Below are 21191 nucleotides of genomic sequence, written 5' to 3'. Positions count from 1 at the left end.
ATATGACGCTTTGGTGGCTACTTTTTACCTTCCCAAGTTACAATGGATTGGACGCCTAATGCTCTTAATGGTGTCTCAGTCGGTTGACATGCTTTGAAGTGTAGAGTCTGGCTACATGCGCTCTTGACGGCGGAATAGAAAATGGAAGGTGGCGCGGGATATTGTAGACGCCATTTGATGTATGCACAAGTTTTGTCGTCTTTGAACTGGCTGCTTTTTTGTTGATGTGTCTTAATGAGTGAGGTTGAGGCCTGCAGTTTATGGTATGGAACCACCATGTTTTGTTTTGGGGTTGTTATATGCAGGGGGTGGCGTAATCTGTAAAGTGAACTTGTTTAACTGTGTGTACATTAGTTGATAAGACTGGAGAATTGCCCTCCCCCAAATCCTCTTGTATCCTAGCAGATTGAAAGACCAGATGGCAAAGAAAACTTGACTTCAAGATTTAAATGCTAATGCAAAGGAATCAAATCGAGTGCTCAACACATTTTCACACTAATTACCAGCTCCAGAATTACTTAGCTATACCATAATGACTGACATGCAAATACAGTTTCATTATAGGCTAATGTGGCTTAAACACTCCTAGAGATGCTCAAATGCTTTTTAAAAGTTTCTTAAAAATGGAAACTTCAAACTACAGAATTGCTTTCTATAAATAATCTAAATACTTCTAAACATCAACTCAAAACTTTGTTTTTATGAAATATTAATAAAACCTGTTTTTCATATTGCATAAAAATGGGGGTCATAGTTAAAAAGAAAAAAAACAAATCCAACATAATTCTGTACTATTTGTCAATTTTATTAAGCAATACTTTCTATCACCAATAGAGGGAGTCTGCATTCCAGTCTTTGAAAGCCAACCACTCAGCATATTGATATCCCGACAAAGCGCCTTGAATAATTTTGCATCGCTCGTGCGCCACCAAAATGTATTTTCGCCGTTTGATTGCAAATTATTCAATATCTCAGAATTCAATCAGTCAGGAAAATCTTATCTTTCTAGCACCAAGGGAGAGGTTGACCTCTAAATGAAATTTCAGGCCACAATCGATTCAAGTCCCATGAATGCATAGGAACCAGTGAGAAGCGACAGTAAGATGACTAGTGTTAATTTTAAAGACACAGGCTCAAAAGTAGCAATCAAATATCCATCCATTTCTCCTTCAGAGGCCAAACGGCACCCTTCAATGATCACCAAGTCAATTGTAGGGCGACAAATGATCATTCCCATTGACACCGTCGCTGAACGGGAAGTGAACCCGAGCCGCCCCCCGCCTTTGTCGAGCGTATAAACGGCGTCAGTGATCCTGAGATTTTCGACTGTAACATAGAGATTCAGGGTGAGATCGGAGCATTACGTCATGTAAATGCGATGAAAAGTGACCAGATGGTGGCAGCGTTGCATTTTCTGCAAGTCGGAGTTGCACCCTCACAACTGCAGCCCCCAGAATACTTGGCATTTTTTTTTCTCTGATGGATCACACCTGAAAGGGTGCAAAGACAAAGTCATCACGTACTGCGGCGAACAATTGATGTGGGAATACAGTCTACCTGAGTCCGTATGTGTTGATATGTGCGCGCAATTAATTGCCGTTTCCATATCAACTGAAGCGGCAAAACCTTCCAGAAATGGTTTGGCTTCATTATGAAAGGATTACGAGAGTAGGAGTGAGCCCGCAAGAGAGTCAGAGCCTTATTTAAAATTCACATTTGCTATTCATACATTTGGAGAATGTACTAAAGTTATCCACTCGAGATTTCCTTTCCAACCCTCGTGCGGTTTCTAACTTGGCTTGCACATATTATCCGCTAATGAGCGGCATTAAAAGTGACCGCAAGTTTGAGGGTCAGAGTGAGGCAAAAAGTTATGGAACACGTGGCTATTGTCGCGACAGGAAGTTCAAACTCGCTACTTAGCCTATTAGATCCCTGACAACTGTACGTGAGTAATGCATTCAATACAATTGAAAATAGAAACACATAACCCACCCACAGTATAGATATCACAATTTATTTTATTATCATGTCCTGAAAAATGTATTCATACAATCTAAGTCGTAAAAGAGCGTCGGTCCTTCTGGTAGTACAGTGATACCTCGAGATACAAGTTTAATTCATTCAGTACCTCGAGATACAAGTATAATTCATTCCGGGACTGAGCTCGTATGTTGATTTACTCGTCACTCAAATGAACGTTTCCCATAGGAATGAACTTAAAAACAAATTAATCCGTTTCAACCATCTGAAAAAACACCAAAAACAGGATATTGGGTTGGGACTTTTTTTAATTTGTTCTTATTCGCCATTTATTAAAAAAGTAACAAATAACTAGTGGTTTAATAGTACTAAAATGTGACCAGAAAGACAGTGCCCATGATGTTCTTCTGAGCAGCCTCTCTCATCTGCTGTATGCTCGTATATCAAAATTTGTCTTGTATCTCAAAATAAATATTTGCCCGAAATTTTACGCCTATTTCAAATTACTCGTAGGTCGAAGTAGCACTGTATTTCTAGCAATGTAGAATTCTGCCAACACCGTGCCAAATCGGAAAGAAACGTCGAGCCCATCATTAAAGAAAAAACCTTCAGTAATTACTGGAATAACTTGAAGCTGACAAAAATGACGCATCCAATTACTCAAGAGGATTTGTCAAATTGGACCCTCATGTTGGTGGTGCTGCAAAAAAGGCAGCAAACACCGCCTTAGTCCGTCACCCACAAAAAGGCAACATTGCTTTGCCCTTATTGAACCCTCCACTTGAGAAAAATTCAGCAAGTCCATCTTTTAGCGTGTGACAGTTCAAGGTGGTGTTATTGCACCGGTTGCGGTCCAGCGTGGACTTTTTGGCCTCGCTAAAACGGTACTGGGTATTTATTCTGGCACCATTATGTTGGAAATGAAGCCCGGCTCGCTGGTGTGAGATTGCCTCATATTGTTCATTCCCTCTCTTCTGGACCTTTTGGCTCCAAATAGAGCTATTGGAGCCTCGTCAAATTGTTTTGGCAGAAGCTGTCTGACACGAAACCGATGGTGCCCCGAGCAGATGAGGCGAAGAGAGACTTTAATGCACTTTCTTGTTCGACCGCTTACTTTAGGGTACTTGGATATTGAGTAAAACACCACTCTGATCATACTTTGTTTTCTTATGTACATTCTCCCATTTCTTTCTGTGATGGGAGTGGGCTCACATACCTCCATTGTGGCTCATTGTTGACGTATCATTTCTCCCATACGGGGCCTACCATAAATGTGATGGCCTGTCTGGTTTCCAAATCACATGGAATGTCAGTCCAAGCTTATAAAGTATATGTACTTTTGTACTCCTGGAAACACCAATTGGGTACTGGATTGAGACTGCACTGGTACTTCTACTTACAAAATTAATTGGATTTTTCATGAAAAGACTAGTATTTGATATGCAAATTCTCTCATTCGTTCCACTGTACTCAAAAAACAACTAACTAAACCCTTTAAAAATGATCAAAGTGTCCCTATTTTGTTATGAAAGATGTGCAAAGCACACAAAAGTGAGACAAAATGATAATAAAATGATTTATTAATGTGTTACATTTTTTAACAAACATGCAAAAACACTTTCTAACCGTGCAGGAGTACAGTAACTTGGATCTACCTCGACATATGAGTGCCCCGACATACGAGCAATTTGAGATACGAGTACAATTTTGGGCAAATGTTTATCTTGAGATACGAAACACATTTTGATATACGAGCATATAGTGGACGTGAGAGGCTGCTCATAAGAACATCATGGGCGCCGTCTCTCTGGTTGCAACTCTCTCATGGAATGTCTCTAGGAGCACTGGGTTGACCATTGCATTTATTTAGTGTTTTTTTTCCCCATTAGACAGTGCGAATGGCGGATCGATCGCTGATACGAGGAGTATATACTAGTTCTCGGTAGCAAGTGGCCGTGTGTTATCCTATTGTGATGACATTAGTGTGCATCAACAACCCTCAATAAGTTGCATCTGAAAGTCAGGGTGGAGGCTGTGCAAATAGAGCTATAAAAATGTAAAACAAAGTTAGAATTAAGTTTAGTGTAAAGTTAGATTAAACTTATTTTTGAGTGTGTCTGCTTTGTAATCCAAGTTCATTTAAATTTGATTGACATGTTATGAGCGCGTTGCCGTGCAAAAGGTCCTCCCCAAAAATAGTCAAAGGGTTAAAAATGAAAATGTTGTATGTAAAAACACTCATAAGAAGAGGAGGTTCAATTGTATTTCAAAGAGGGGATGGTGATGTACCAGTGTATGCTAGGAACTGAGATAGTCCCTTTGACTCCCGCATCTAAGCCGAATACCCAATTTAATGTTTTTCTGGGATCTGAAATTGACAGTTTTGATTGTGCTATGCCATGTTGAATACCAAGTATAATAGAATGCTTGCCCATTCTCACCGTTTGACAGTCACCATCAAGCAAGTTGCAATTTTCTAAGAATCTTCCTCGCTCCCCTTCACCCGTCGACCCAGGGCAAAGGTGCGCACCTTGTAAACGTTGCAGGCAAGATTGGAATTCAGTTGTCGGTCTCTTGTCATAAACATTTTATCCTCCTTTATCCTTGGCTGATTTGATGCCCGCCTGCCGGCCGCAGGCCGCCGCCGCGCCCTCGTAAAGAGTCTTTGCTAGAATACAAGACGAGGCTGGTGAGGACTGCCCGTAAATCTTTGATGCTTCTGGTGAAAAGTTAACCTTGGCTGTTGTATTCTGCCAGTCTATTGCTGCTAATCTATTGTTGGCCATTTTTAATCCTTCTTTATTTCACTGTCTGACAGTATAGGGCTTTCCGAGTCATGGCTAAAAGACTTATGTGTAACTGATTTCAAAATCCATAAGAGGTCTTTTAAATAGCCATTTTCATTAGACCTTGATGCTTGAAGAATATGATAAATGATTTCCCCCTCACGCCTATTTTAAATGAATAAATCTTTTTTTTAAACTACTCCTAATGGCATCGTAATGACCCGGCGGGACTCATTTGCCGTCTTTACGTAGCTATATTTTCTGCAGGTGTAGCTAGCTAATGAGAGTGCGTAGTAGTAAAAGGATTGCGTTCATTAACATGCAATGCACACCGCCCTGCAGCGAAAACATTGTTCTAATCGTGCCTTGCAACTTGTGGGATTACAACACGGCTTCATTCATGCAGACAGCGCCGCTCTTTTGCTGCTGATTCATTCTTTAGAGCTCAAAACACCTCCTTTTCTATTGAACTCATTGGCTTCACTCGGCCATCGCTCATTTTGGTTTTAGAGTGAAGGTCTAAAAAAATTATTCAGGTTTGATCTATGTGATATGCCGTGACATGTTTAATCAAGCGGAAACAAATGCAAAGTGACTAGTTGGGCAGATTTAGAACAGTCCCTCAAGAAGAGTCCAATGTTAATTGTTTTTAAGCAGGCCATTACACTCCAGTTGAAGTAAACTGGGAAAGTAAACACGCGTGACCAAGATATATTGTGCACAAGAAAATGTTGTTTTTTTAAATGCCCACTAAAGGTTAATATGAATTAGAAGATTCTAATCATGCGCCAACAAAAATTAGCATTCCGTTCCTTCTCGAAACAATTGATATTCCAACACAACGCCTTGGGAACATTCAGAAACGAGAAATAAAACGACCCTCGAATTTATCTGCTTTGTACGCGAGCAGAATCGAGTTTCATCAACAATTCACTGACTTTCAGGAATTTTTTCAAAAATTTCTTTCCATTGGTCATTGCCAGCACCTCCCATTTCAAATAAACTGGACATTCTTCCTCGTCAATGACGCAAAGAGATTTCAATAAGAACTAAATTATCTGTTTTCTCTCACTGAAACTTCACCGAGAGGACGATTCTTACGAAATGTCTGACGGCGCCAAAAGGCCAACTTTGCATAAAGCCAACCAGGAGACAAAGCGCTGGAAAACGGCCTTTAACGCCAATGAGACACAATGGCGTTATTTCGCCGGCGGTCCCCAGGAAGAATCATATCACATAATGGAGCCAATGTTGATTTCTGTCTCTCGCTAATGGATTGGCTCTAATGGTTCCCTTGTTGCCTGAAAGGAGGGTCGCATTGGCTGAGGAAGGAAGAAAGGAAGAATGCGGGCATTCTCAATAGCGAGCAGGCAAACCAAACGGCAGATATATTATAACACCTCAATTTGACACCTTAGTGGAAAAATTGAAAAATAGAATGGCACCTCTAATTGAACGTCACTACTGGAAAATTGAACGGGACTACGGGGGACAAGTTTGAAAAACAGAACGACATGCCGTTCAAATAGATGTTTTACCATAAGTTTACAAGATAGAAGTCTGGAATGGAAGTGACTTTGTTTTTTGTTTTTTTGCTACAGCTGTGCAGTCTCTGAACAGTCTTAACGACCAAATCGCTCAGTTCATGGTGAGCCGGCCTTGGAGCCTGGGTTGCCCCGAGAACGACTTCATGACTGGGGAACGCCAGGGAGACCCTTTCACCAAGTCCATGACTCTAATGAGACACCTGCTCATGGATGCACAGGTAAACAATTTTCTATTTTAGTCTGTTTATTTTCATTTGGGTTGGCATAAATGGAGTGTTTTCGGAATCCAATATCCTACCGAATACAGTATTCCCTCGAATTTCGCGGATAATGTAGACCAGACGTAACCGCGAAGTTGGATCACCCCTACAATTTTGTACGTTTCTGCATGCAAGCAATATTAAGCATCTAATATTTTAGTTGATGATTTTTATAACAGTCAATGGCAGAGAAATACTTGAGTAGATGAATTGGTAGAGTAGGAGAAAAGCCCTTTACTGCACTTTTCTCTTCTTTCTATATTTGAGCTCATTTGATATTTTAACACTTAGCAAAGTGGACTTTGAAGATTGTGTCGACAGTGCTTGAGCTTTATCAGTCTAGTCATTTCCATTAGAAAGCCGGTAAATGCGCCTTAATTCGTTATTGATCGTGAAATAAGGAAGGTTTGAGTATGAGCCCGTGCGACAAAAAATAGATTGAGGCGACTAATGATGCGGCGAGCTCTGAAATGTTTGCAGGCTGTTTTGTGGGCACAATTATTCTGTTGGATTCTTCCTGAAGTCATGACAAAATGATCGACTTGGGAACGGGATGCGGAGAAGGAAAAGGAGTAGAATGTAAACACGGGCAAGTTGTTAGCTTAATTTCTTCCTGTGTTACCTTTTCCACTCAATCAAATCTTCAATGTGGCTTTAAATTTTTATGCATCTCGCGAGGCCAAACTGTAACACGTCGTAACACTTTGGCTATAAAAAATCAGCGCCATGACGCCAATGCGGTGGGTGTGGTTGACTTTTGATGTCGTTGCCACGGAAACCACTTGCGGTACCACCACCACCGGGCTCAATCTCGGGATGGAAGCGTGTCGTTGAGATGCAAGGAGGCAAAGTCATTGTTTGTATATGTAGGGATGATCATTTCACTTCTGTTTTCATTTATGTTGAAGATGAGCAGCCGTTCCCAGTCCGTATTCCGCTATAGTTACAACACATAAACCTTGGCCTTGCTTTAGCATAGTGAGTCAACCCAGCAATATGTAGACCTCCTGATGAAATTTCTCATTGAATCCATATGTCAAGGACGCGTCAACAAGCAGTCCGGTTTTATTGCGCCGGTCGCCGCCATCCTAGTACAACAGAATTCTAAATAATTCACAAGGCGACGCATCGGCCGAGAGGCCTGACATTAAACGAGACGTCCTTCTGTCTCGGCGTGGCGTTTTCCACCGCGGTTCCAAGAGGCGACCTTCAGAAGAGTGTGGGATCAAAGATAGGATTGTTGATGTTGTTGTTGTTGTTAAAGCTTCGTCGCTCGCCTGTTGACTACTGTTGAATGCAAGGGGGAGGAAATGGACAACTGAAAGCTTGATATTTAGAATAAACCGATTTTTATACGCAGCCTGGTGAAGGAGCGGTTTGCGTGTTGGCCTTGCATGCTCTGCGAGTTGAACACTCTAAATTGGCCTTACCCTTCTAAGACCCAAACTATTGCAAGGCATGCATTTTTATTTGCTTTTCAATATTTAGGCTAATTGGGACCTGACGAGTGTAAAAACAAAGAATTTTCTGATTTCAGTCGTACCTCGAGATACGAGCTTAATGCATTCCGGGACTGAGATCGTATGTCGATTTACCCAAATGAACATTTCCCATAGAAATGAACTAAAAACTAATTAATTTGTCCCAACCCTCTGAAAAACACCCAAAACAAGTTATTTTTTATAATACAGTGGTACCTCCAGATACAAGTTTAATTCGGACCAATGCTGAGCTCATATGTCGATTTATTCGTAACTCAAATGAATGTTTCCCATAGGAATGAACTAAAAACTAAAGTTAATTGATTCCAACCATCTGAAAAAAACACACTAAAAACACCAATATACAGATCTTTTTCTTCTTTTTTAAATTTCACAGTATTCAATTCATCGCTTGCCACTTTCAATAATAGCGGCAATCATTTGCTGCCAGCCTCTCCCGGTCAAAATGGTTTGGACATCCAGTTCCTGGAATAAAAGCCCATGACTGCTAAAAAATTGAGCGCATCCTCAAAATGTTCCTTCCTGGTCTCCCCCAACGTCATTACCGTAAATCAGCCCAGTTACTGGAAGTCGTTTGAGAAATGACACTCTTGCCTCCCCGTGTGCGATCGGGCATCACCTGCTGCCGCTGCCGGATTCCAAAAACAACTTTCAATCTTTGGCAAGTCAGCGGAGAGCCATTCTGCTGGCGGTGATGTTTGGGAAGGCCGATGCGGCAGATGGTGTTTCTGAAGGAACTTCTCAGTAGATTGATGCGCATTCTTCCGCATCGTTCTTTCGGAAAATGCGGGCAGGTGTTGTAGATTGTGACTTCACCTGCAGGTCTTGTAAAGGTGATTCAAAGCAGCAAAAGAGACGGAGCTGGAATTTGTCTTGTTTTTTGCGCTATTGTTGGGGATGGCACAATAAGTAATGTGGTGTGGAATAGTAAGGCAAATGAAATTGTACAATGTTGTTTTTAAAAACAAATAGGGTAGCTTAATAGTGTTTTTTAGAGGTGTTGAAAGAATACATTTTTAATGGTACAACTAAAAAGTCATACTATTATAGTTGAGCTGGTGATAATGTTGCTTCCACGAATGAATATTGCAATAATTAAGTATACTACTATCTCTATTTGTTAATAGAAATTTTAATCAATATTTTGGAGAATACAAGTCAGTCGATTACAACAATAAGTCCAAATATCTGTGATTTAAATAAATAAAAAACTTTTTTTAAACATGTACTATATTGTTAAAAAGTAGAGCGCACTTTTAATAATATGACTAAAAAGTCTTACTATTGTAGTTTAGCTAATGATAATGTTGCTTCCATAAATTAATATTGCAAGATTAAGTATACGTCTATTAATAGAATCATTATTTTGGAGAAGTCAGTCGATTACAACAATAAATCCAAATATCAGTGATTTAAAAGCAAACAAACATTTTTTAATGGGATAACATGTAGTATATTGTGAGTAAATAAAGCACTTTTTTCTCACTAGAACAAATACTGTTAGTAACATAAGGTCTGGTGTTTCCCTGAAAATTGGCAATATTCAAAGCCGTGTTCTGACAGAAAAAGGTGATTGTTTTGCTGACAGCCCTTCCTCCTCCAGGCTGATCGCAATTCCAATCCACCCCCTCCTCCCTCCCACTTGTACAACAAACCGTCCAATTTGTCGGCCGACATGACAAAATCAAACATACGGCATTTGCGCAAGGCATCTTTTTTTTACAAGGTTACTGTCGAGCGCACTGAATTATTCACGCTTCTTTTTATAATGCGGCCTGGTAATTATTTTGCCCACTCTTTTAAAATAAAAAATAAAAGAGTGAAGGAGCATGATATGATGAAATTCTTTTAGTTTGATGTTCTCTTTTGTGTAAAACACTTTGGTTCGCGGACAAGATGAATTCCAACTGCATCTCATGTAGGCCGAACCAGTTTATTTTTGGCCCAAAAAGTCATTATCAATAGCAGGTCATGAGTTAATTTTCCAACTTGCAGGTTTAGGGTACTTTTATAGGTCACGTTTGATATATTTTGGATCATATCCTATTGATTTTGAGGGCCTTTTTGACTGCTTATGAACGAATATGATTGTGAATAGTAAATTTAATTTTTGAGGTTTTAATCTATTTTCCCCATTAAAAAAATAACCATTTTCTCATGTAAAGCGCCAGTAATAATTTTCACCCGAATATTGAAATACATTTTGTTTAATTCCTTACAATGGCGTACAAACCCCCCATACAGGTTTCCATATTTTATCTCAGAGCCACATATAGCTCCTGAGCCATAGGTTCCATACCCCTTTTCCAGACGGTGCGCCCCCTCAATGTCAGAACTCAATTATACATTGCCTTGAAACTTAGCGAGTTCTTTTGTAAATTAGCAAAATATTTAAAACTTGATTTCAAAATATATTGCAATAACTTTCAATTATTTTCTACGGCAAAAATGTAAATTTATTTTGCGAAACAAATATATTTGTGACACTTTAATTAATATTTTCCAGGCCCCGAGTAGTGCAACCACTTGATCCCACTACTCTAAAACATCAGTTTTTGTGTCGCCCTTGTCAAAAAAACAACTAAATCCATTAATTACGAATTAGTACGAATGAGTTAAAAAGTCCCCATCAGACAGAACAACCCCGTGGGCCGGCTCGAACTTCCCTAACAAGCCTCTTCCGGCCCACGGGCCACTCCTTTGACACCTGCTGCCTCACAACAAATCCCCCAGCCAGATGCACTTGGACTCATTTAGTATGCAGAGAAATTTAATCCCCACTTCTTTTTTTATTGAACACTTATAAGACGTTTCCAATAGGAACCATTTGGAGACCTTCGATTAAAACACACACACACACACACACACACAATGGAGAATTGAGCCAATTGCGTAAACGTGTGAATATTTAAAGAAGCGTTCCCCTCCGACTCAAAGCGATAACTTCCAGTACAACTTCTATTACAATGCTTACGCCGAGCTGCCGTATTGCTCGAATTAAAATAATTAAAGTCCTGCTGTCAAGTTGGCACTTCTTCCGCGCTGTTGTGGCTCAAGCTTAATTGCTTTTGCATTTTAATGTGACGCTTATCGGACAATGGGAGAGAGCAGGTGGGTGTGTGTGTGCATATGAAAGACTCCACTGGGGAGAAAAAAAGTGCCGTTTTCCTTCTCTTGCGCTTTTTATTTTTTATTTTTCTTGCTGAGTGTGGTCATCGCCGCTGCTTTTATTGCACGCTTGAACGTCTTTCAATTTGGGCTTCCCGATAAGTTGGACTCGTGTCGTCGCTTTAAACGAAAATACATTTTCCAGCTGTCAGAAAGTGCCACTGTAAGCCCTTGTACTTCATATGGTCGACATTTCGTTACCTGGGGAAAGACTTGACATTTTCTTTTCTCCATTGCTATAATGTGACGCTTAAATCATAGGGAAGGATGGCAGCAAAATGATTGAACGATCAGTCGCTGCTGGCCCCGCCCAGTCAAAATAGATTGGAGGTTTATAGTTGTCAATGGCAGTGAGAGTTCAGCTTGGCTTTTTTCGCAAAAAAACTCAGAAAATTGGATGTGAACCTAGAAGTGAAAGTTTCTGAAGTGAGAATGTATTCTTCATTAGAGGTTTCTGGCTTCATTGCAGGGTTAAACAGCTAATTAGGCCTCTATGAGAGAGCGTTTTTCCTTCCTAAAATCAATCTAATTGGCTTCCTCTGTGAGAACAGATGCAAGTTTTGACTTTTGACTAAGGCGAGTTGCTCAACAGCTTCTGGGAGCTCATTGGTCAGACTTTTGGCGAGTGAGAAGAACACATTGGGATGGCGTCCAGCGTCCTCTGCGCTAATGAAGCGTTCGGGTTGGTCGGCAAGGTCACCTAATTTGCATGATGAATGCAAATTTGATAGGTTTTTTTGGGGGGTGGGAGGTGCATTTTTCTGGATTGTCGTCAGTTTTCTCGAAGGCTCCCGTTGTGCAGCACAATCGATTCTCGCAAAGTTGTAATGAGAACACGCGATTGTACGTGACGAATAGGCGCTGTGGTTGGAGTGTATCGATGGAGAGTTTGGCACCTTCAATGTGCGAATGTGCTTGTCAAGACGAGAACTATTGATTTGGGAGCTAGAAAGGGTTTCAGTGCATTACTAAGAAGGAAAAAAACTGAGATGATGATTATCTTCAACAACAAAAGAAGCAGAAATGATGCAGCATTATTTTCTTTGGCGAATTCACCATTTATAGGAACAAACGGCCTTGTGGACATTGATGTTTTTTGTGTGTTAGTGAGTTAAAGGAACATGTAAGAACTAACTGACTGGATTTTGAATAGAACTAAATAATGGTGGGGTGGGGGTGTTTTATCCCTGAAATGTGGTTGTATGAGAAGATGAAGATTTTGACACTGTCTTTTATCATAAAATCTTCTTTAAGAAATGAAAGCCTCGAGAATAAATGCCAAACATCATATTTTTATGAGAAAAAATTGAATATTGCAAGATTTGACTCTTTAATATGAGAATAATTAGTTATTTTCAGGGAAAAAAAGTCAATATTTTTTAAAATAAATTAAATTACCCTACAAGAAAAAAAATTGCAAGAACAAAATAATGTTTTAATGACATTTCGGTGTAACGAAATGAACTATTTGAGTGTAAAATAGTGTTTGAATTTTAAAAGGACTCAGAATGTTGCTAATTGTATTTTTCACAACAACAATAAGACATGTTATTTCTTCATTTGAAGAAAATAGAAGTCCAGAAATTCTTGGCATATTAATCGCATTAAAGTACATTTTGTAAACTCTATATCAGTCAGTCACGCCCACTTGGCTTTTCTGCATTGATTCCTCAATGAAATGGCAACTCTTAAGATCAATGCATATATTTCTCCACGTCAGCCAGCAGGGGCCACAAGTGAGACCCTTGAGTGAAATGAAGCCAAAAAGATGAGCAAATTTTCTCCTTGAGGTCTTCAGCACGGTCTGGCACCCCCGCGTCTCCGCCTCGCTGCTCTCACGCTTTTCCACCCCGTCCTCCCGGGTTGCCGCGGTCGAGCCTTTATCTGGCGGCGACTTATCGCGTTTCATCCCAAAGCACCTTTGACTGTTATCTCCAGGCCGTCAAAATGTTTGTGGTGACCGGGCGGGGCGGTTGGAAATGGGCCGGGTAGAACATGACTTGTGAGGGAAAGGGAAATTGGGTTGGATTTGTGTTTGACAGCTGGTGATTGGGTCTTCTCGTTATCTGGCCGCCGCCGCCGTGGGCATTTTCCGTTTCACACTTTTCATTTACAATCCTCACACAGTCTGTCCACCTTCTTTTTCCCTTCTCATTGCCTGCCTTTGACAGCAGTAGACATCCGACTCATTTTGGCTGGGAGTCCTTTTCTGTCAAAATGGATTGGACGTCTATCGCTGTCCGTGGTACTGACACGTAAGGTAAAAGTGGGAAGATTTGGGGAAGTAATGCTTCGAGGGCAAATGATCGGGCAATCATATCTCTGTCAGTCCCACGGAGAGGAAAAAACTAGCAAATGGACCTTAGAATTGATGAGTAAACTCTTACCTCAGAATCTTTCACTTCTAGGTCTATTGGATTGAATTGGATAACTATATCCATCCCGTATTCAGAACATTTCATTGTCACAGTAGCAAGACGGTGAGAATGCAGATACAGGAAAGACATTTTAGACATTAAAAGATAGGTAATAAATTAATAAATGTGTTGCTGAAATGTGTATATATATGTACATGTACATATATATGGATATGTATGTATACATATGTATTGTATATATATGTATACATATGTATAGTATATGTATGTATACATATGTATAGTATGTGTATATGTATGTATAGTATATGCATGTGTGTATACGTATGTATGGTATATGTATATATGTATGTATGTATGTATACGTATGTATAGTATATTTATATATGTATGTATACGTATGTATAGTATATTTATATATGTATGTATACGTATGTATAGTATATGTATACATATGTATGTATACATATACATCCGATCCCTGTATTTGAGCGTCCTTTGCAGACTGATCTTAACCCACTTTCTGCTGTTGATGGCGATAGACTTCCAATCCATTTGACCTGAGAGAGTCAACGATTGGCCGTCTATTGCCGTCAATCTGGCCCTGAATTGAATGTCTTTGGGCCTCAACGATACTGAAACAAAAATGGAAGGAAAAAAAAGAAAGCGTCCTTTCGCTTTGCAGGATTAATCAATGTTCATTTAGCCCAAGCAGACAATCATACTGACCGTTCATCAATAGCTCTCGTTAACGCCGCACCTTCCGCACACTTAATTAAGCTCAAGGTGTTAACAAAGTACCAGAGAAAGGGATTCGACGGACGCGACCACGCGTGACTTTGCACGTCTGGGTAATAATGGCGCCTCCATAAAGCGCCCGTCCGCTTATCGATGCGGATCTGGGACACGCCGCGACCTTTGACCCGCTGCGATCGTTCATTTCCTAACATTCCACATTGTTGGGGGGACGCCTCACGTGGCAGGCGGGCGCTCCCAAATAATAACATGGGGGACCCTGGTTTCAGCCTCACTAAAAAGCCGATAATCAGGGCCAGTCTAGACGTGCTTAATGATTGGCTGACATGATGCAATCAGACGTCCCAAAGATTCATTTAATGCGCTGTGGCCTGAGCGTAAATGCATTTATTCACCATACGTGGTTCTTTTGAAATAGCACCTCCCATCTCATTTAGCACACCGCCAAATCTCATCAACGTGGGTTATTTTTCTTTTGAAGGATCGTCTCGCATCCAAAAGACTTTGACTCCTCGACATCTTTGTGATAAATATTGACACGCATCACAGGAGGGGGACGCAGCCTTGGGAGAGGCGTACCTGACTGCGTTTTAGCGGACGACTCGGGACCTTGACGCTTCAAACGCTGCCATCAAACGCAACGGAACTCTAAAAGCGCCACATTGACACGCTCGACACATTCTTAAGCGGCGTACGCACCGACTGATTTTTGAAATCTAAACACGCTTCAAATATTGACGATTTTCTGCCTCAACCGTTTGGCGAGCAGATTTGTTTAGGAAAAAAATCTTGACTCAACCAAAATCATCTTTCAAAGACGTTCGATCAACAACACTTTGTTAACGTTTCTATTTTGGGACTTTATATTTACTTCACAGCTGATGAATAAAGTCGCACTTCAGAAACTTTTACTTCTAGGTAAGCACACCCCTCTTAACTATTTGACGTATTGATGTAAATAGGTGTCCAATCTGTTTTTAGTGGGAGTGTTTGGCAGCAATTGTAGAGCTATGTAGGAAATGCACTTAAGTGACCTGCAAATGTCATATAATATCAGTTTTACTACATACATTTAGTTTTAATCAATACTAATAAATAATTCACTTTTCAAAATATTTTTAGTTGTAAAAAGCATCCATATTGGAATACAATTTTCTATCTAACCATAAACAATCACTTTGGTTTAGTTTGGAAATGCCTTTGATTAAAAAGGGGGTAAGAAACAAAAGCTCAACTTTGTATTAATTTGCCTTCCCCCTGCATTTTATCTCGCCTATTGTCAGAATTGACAAATTGCCGAGCTTGCACACAGCTTTTTTTTTCTCTCCTTCCATCCATCCATCCGTCTTGTTTGTTTGTTGTTCTGACGGAACTTTACATGGGCGCACAAGACTGATGGTGACACTTTCAGTTTTACTGGCTGTAATGTAATCCGTCTAACTGTTCTCCATTGCACTTCAATGGGCCTCATTCACTCTCACTCTAGAAGTTTCCCCCTTGGGCGCCTTCCCCCCCCCCCCCCCCCTCCCTCCCACACCCTCCCTTTTCCTCTCCCACCGACATGGGGGCAGTGGGGAGCTTTTTTTCCCAGGACAAAAGAGATGAAAATATAATGGAACAAGCTGGACGTGGGTGGAGGGGTGGTGTGAGAGACCCAAAGACAGCGGGGCGTTGGAGTACTTTGGAAGGGGGATAGCAGAAAGGGGACTGGCTTGGGAGAAAGTTTTTTTTTTCTTTTTCCACAGAGCTAACTAGTAACAGACGCCCGCCCAAACGAAGGGTGTGGGATCCACTAAATAAATGAATGCATCATCCACACTGAAATGCTATCCTAGCAATGAGCAAAGTGAAAGCGGCCATTGTAGATAAAAGTTTGGACGTTTGAACTAGATGTAAATGAAGTTGGAAAAAAATGCTGTTTTTATAGATGGAATGTGTTACAAAGTTGGAAAAAATTAGGAGATTTTTGATGTGGTACTTGATTAAGTGGCTGACGTAGACGTCGAATCCGGTTGAACTTGATGACCTTGAAGTACACATGGTCACTGGACCATTAGCTTTCCTGAGTACTTTTGACTGCATTTATACTGTTAAAAGTTGGAGTATTTTTTTGTAAATGCACTTTTACATTTGTTTTTTTTAAATACATGAATAGAGATTTATATAGAATAGAATGAATAGAGAATAATATATTTAAAAATCTATATGGATAGAAAGTCACTATGTTCTTGAAGGTTATTGTTGTAGGTATCCCAGTTAAAGCTTTTATATGTTTTTTAGATTTTTTTTTTTTTAAACCTCAACTTGATCCCCTTTTTATTTTTTTTTATTTTAATATAAGACTATTCACCACTGTTTCACTTGATGGCTTCAGTCAGTGAGTCCCAAAGCCTAAGTGGTCAATGATGGGGTCATTTTTGCCACGCAGCCTTATCCCACCTCACTCTTTCTCTTTCTCTTTCTCTCCCCCTGGTCAGGCAGCACATGGTACAGTCCGCCGAAAGGCTGCATGTCATCTCTGCTCCCTCCTTCTCCGAGAGCAGCTGCTCGCAGCACGTTCTCCTCCGTCTCCTTTCGCTCTTGTCTCTGCGTTCACGTGCGAATAATGCAGTAGCGGGTAGACGTCATCCTCCTCTGGTGGAAGGCGGCATCTCTCTCTCTCTTTCTTTTTTTTTTCTTAAATATATTTATCTTTGGGGAAAAAAACTTATCAGGAGTGGCTGTACCCTTCCTATCAACTTTAACATCATGCCGGCGGTCTGTGTGGATGTGTTCCTCAGGGGAAAATCCTCAAAATGATGGAGGACAACAAGCAGCTGGCCCGCCGCATCGACGGGGCCATCCGCTCGGCCGGTCAGGAAGTCAGCAACCTGCGCTCGGAGCTGACCGCCAGCAACTGCAGGCTGGCCGGCCTGGCCGCCGGCAACCCCGCCGCCTTGGAGAACCGCCGGCAACACAAGCACCACGCCGACAGCCTACGGTATCGAGGTGAGTGCCGGCCGGCCGGCTCCCTTTGTCAGCGGGAACATGTGTCGGGGCGTTGGAAGCATTTGGGGAATGCCGCTGCTAACTGGGGGCTGCGTTTTATGGGGATGGGGTGAGTTGGAGCACAGACGCTTTCCAGGGTGCCCGTTCCAAGTGGCTGCTGGGCTGTCTTCCATCTGGAATCTCAAACAAGTTAAGCCAAACTTTTGTCTATGGCGCATTTCTGACCGCTTGAAAATATTCTTGGTTTTTGTCCAGTCTGGGAGACAGTCTTGACGTTTTTCACTTTTTTTTTACACTGCTGTCGACAGCAATAGGCGTCCAATCCATTCTGGCGTTGAATGCTCGCGATCGCGTCCATGAATGAAGTCTGACTGCAGAAACTTTCACTTCCAAGTTTGCGTCCTATGGTTGTGTTTTGGGTAGCAGAGCGAGCTTGATTGTTGAATTCAAATTGAATTGAATGCTTTTATTATCATTATGTTTTGCTTCTACTGACGGTGATAGACGTCCAATCCAATTGGACTGGGAGGTTTTGGTAAAATGGATTGGACTTCCAAAACATGGAAAATTTAAATTATATATGACATTATCATTGTTCAATATATTGTGATTTTCTATATAGTAAATGGTTGATTCATGAACTAACTTATCAGTACAGTACTTTATAACAGTAAAGCCAATAGGACATATGTGGACTTAGTTAGAGCATTGTGTGTAAAGTTACGGTTTGATTAATGTAAGAGCAGTTCGTTTTTAGAGCAGAATTGGTCGGCCAACACTGTCAATGGCAGCTGATGAGTTAAGATCAGTGAGAATTTTACTTGGCGACTATCACTTCACGGTGCTGTCAAGTTTTTGGCACTTCTTTTAATTGGAAAAACATACAAGTTCGCATTGGATCCGCCGTGTCCATCCTCACTGTCGGCATTCCTCGCTTCTCTCGCTGTTGTGAAAGCTTGACATTCCCACATTCCTGAATGTCAGGGCAGTGATGTCACACTTCCTGTTCCCAGACGTGAGGGCCGGCGGTCAGGTGACCTGAGCCAGACAAACTGCTTGTGCTCTTGTGATCCTCTCATTGAAGGGGGACTTAACAGGCCATGTTTTTTGTAACCCTCGTAGCCTCTTTAAAAATGGCTAATAGTTTTACTTTTCTATTTTCTTGTTTGATTTTTCAAACCGCTCTAACAATAAGGAAAAGGAAAAATGTTCCCTCCTTAGGTTTCGTGTTCAATCAAATTGAAATCGGGATTCAAGAGCGAGTTTAAGTTTATCAAGGCTTAGCTGACAGATCAGTTTAGGACTTGAGGCAATGATGAGTCCAACGGATTAGGCGGATCATACTCGCCTTGGTAAATCCTGCCGCGTTTGTAAGTCCGTTTGTTATCTCTCATCAAAGAAAGTCTTTGATATGCATGACATGGCGTCCTGAATATGTATTACGGACACCTTTGCCAAAATGTCAGCTTTTCCCGTTTCCTTTCGACTCGCCGTAACGACCCAGACAGATGCTGTGACCCCCGCGTTGCCTCCGGCCTCCTCGCTGAACTCATCATCGGGGACGTGGGATTAAATCCCTTTCCCGAAATTTCACCCTTCATCGGGATTAACTACAGTGCCACTTTTTACACGCATTTTTTTTAATCAACTCCCCCTTCCTGTGAAAGTAGTCCATTCTGAACATCATGTATACAGTGAGTCCTTCGTTTCCTATCCTGCCAACCTTATCCAATTAGCTGAGGTGTGCTAATGCAGAGAAGGGCCTGACTCAGCCCTTTTAAATTGACAATATTCACACCCCTGCCCTGCAAAAACAAAAAAAGATGCTACTGCCAGACACCCATTGTACCTTTTTTTTCTTATTGACAAGGTAGGCGTTGACATGCGATGGTTTAACTTTTCCTCTGAATGCAGAATTTCACTAAATTTCTTATTAATAGCTAATAATGTGCAATCGTTCAGGTTTTATGTTAAGAAAAAAATATGGATATAATGAAATACTGATATAGTAACTTTTGGGACTCATTATTGAACTGCGAGCAAACCCACGGTATATTTAGCCAAGCTGTAAAATGTGAAATGTCAAGGGTATAAAAGCAAAAGCTTTGAGGATAGCACCTCAGTGATAAGCTCATTTATAAGGCGAGTGCATTCGGTAATGAATTCACCTCTCGATTGGCTCGTCAGCGTGAATCCATCACAGGGACGTCAGTTGAATATTCCTAAATGACTCAGATACTTTAGGAACGAGCCAAGTGCAAAAGCGCCATACTATCAGAGATGCGTGAAAAAACGTGAGGTAACCCTGTGGGGTAAAAGCTTGCATCTAAATATCTAAGTGGGCCGCTTTTGGATGCTGAGACAACGTCTCAGTTGCCGTGATTGATCGCTTTCTGCCTGCAGATGACATGGGAAAACATTCTAAGACTGTCAAATGATCTGAGACGTCACTTTTCCGTTGAAAATAGGCAACGTGTGGGGGATTTAAAAAAAAAAACTTCAAATTCTTTCGACACAAATAAAATAAGGTGAGCATATTCAACCACAGACATGATATTAATGCCTTTTATCTTTTAGATCGTGCACAAATTATAAACTCCTCAATGGGTTGCCAGAAAATCACAGTGCTTAAATTTGTCTTTTTGTATATTAATAGAATTTATTTGACTCATTTTTTCCCCAAATGGATCCTTCAATGAACTAATTATACAACCTAATTTTCCTCACTGCACCCTAAATATTACCATGTAAAATCACGATTGGATGCAAAAATAGGGTCCCCTAAACATTCTCCCATTGGCCAAAATGGTCCATAGGCTGCAAGTTTAAGACTATTTTGTAATTTAAAAAAAAACATAAAGCCTATTTAGACTCAAGACTATACAATAAAGACAATTTACCGCACCTTCCTGCACATTTGTGACTTCTGCCTAGCAACAAGCGCCATCATAAACTGTCAACTGCTAATTTACGAGACCGCATTTGACAGATAGGTCGTGAAGTTCTTATTAGTTGCTGTGGTTTACACCGTCATAACATTGCCGTCACAACTTTTTAAGCGCTCTACTGGAATCATATCATAAAAGCGAAACCTGCCTCATGCTACTAAAGTACGCATAGAAGTAAATAATAGAGCACGAGCGTTTAAAAAGCATAATCGCCTGCTGTGAAATAGTCGTGATGAAGTATCCTCTTGCATCATCTCTGCAAAAGAGAAGCCAAGCGTTGTCCTACAAAGTCATTGCGCGACATATCTTGGCTCTTCTGCCCCATCTGGGCTGAGTTTTGCATCTCTAGTTTTATTTTTTGCACCAGCTGGAACGTGAACTTTTACATAGCAGAGCCCCACTGCCGGCCCCCCTACTCTATTGTCACTCATTCTATTTTCCCAAGGCTCTCCAGGGAACTCCCTCGCACATGCGAAGAACGTATGCAATGCTCTCGAAGCTCCCTCGTGGACCACGCCGACTTGTAATAGTTTAGCCCGCAATGCCCCCCCTCGGTCCACGCCGCATGAGAGTAATGGTGTCGAAACAATAGCAAGGAGAGGCGTCCCCCCCTTTGACTCTTCCTTTTCCTTACCGCGCTTCCTCCGGTCCGGGAACTGAGGGACTATTTGATTACATTTGCTTTACGTTTCTTACGAGGGATATCGCCATGACATGTTTTTGCGTGAGTGTCTGGGTCACCTAATTTTAAGGAAAGACGATACCAAGTCCCACTCCGATACCGTAGGAATGTGCTAAGGAGGGGGCCGGCGGGGGAAGCACATCCAGTTGTTTATTATCAGAGCCCCATAAAGTGTTTTTATTACGTCAGGATT

At 41.1% G+C, this 21191-nt stretch overlaps 1 protein-coding gene across 2 annotated transcripts in view; it reads left to right on the top strand.

The window, feature by feature from the left end:
* Positions 1–21191, top strand: part of kaznb (kazrin, periplakin interacting protein b) — a 63655-nt gene that overhangs the window by 6465 nt on the left and 35999 nt on the right. For both annotated transcript variants that reach the window (XM_077727101.1, XM_077727103.1), the window contains exons 5-6: positions 6371–6534; positions 17161–17368. In XM_077727101.1, the coding sequence (XP_077583227.1) occupies positions 6371–6534; positions 17161–17368 (372 nt within the window). The remainder of the gene's footprint in view (positions 1–6370; positions 6535–17160; positions 17369–21191) is intronic.

Source organism: Stigmatopora nigra, chromosome 10 (genome assembly GCF_051989575.1).
Source record: "Stigmatopora nigra isolate UIUO_SnigA chromosome 10, RoL_Snig_1.1, whole genome shotgun sequence".
In the NCBI taxonomy this organism is placed as follows: Eukaryota; Metazoa; Chordata; class Actinopteri; order Syngnathiformes; family Syngnathidae; genus Stigmatopora; species Stigmatopora nigra.
The sequence above is the reverse complement of the archived record's forward strand: the minus strand, read 5'-3'. Positions and strand labels throughout refer to the sequence as shown.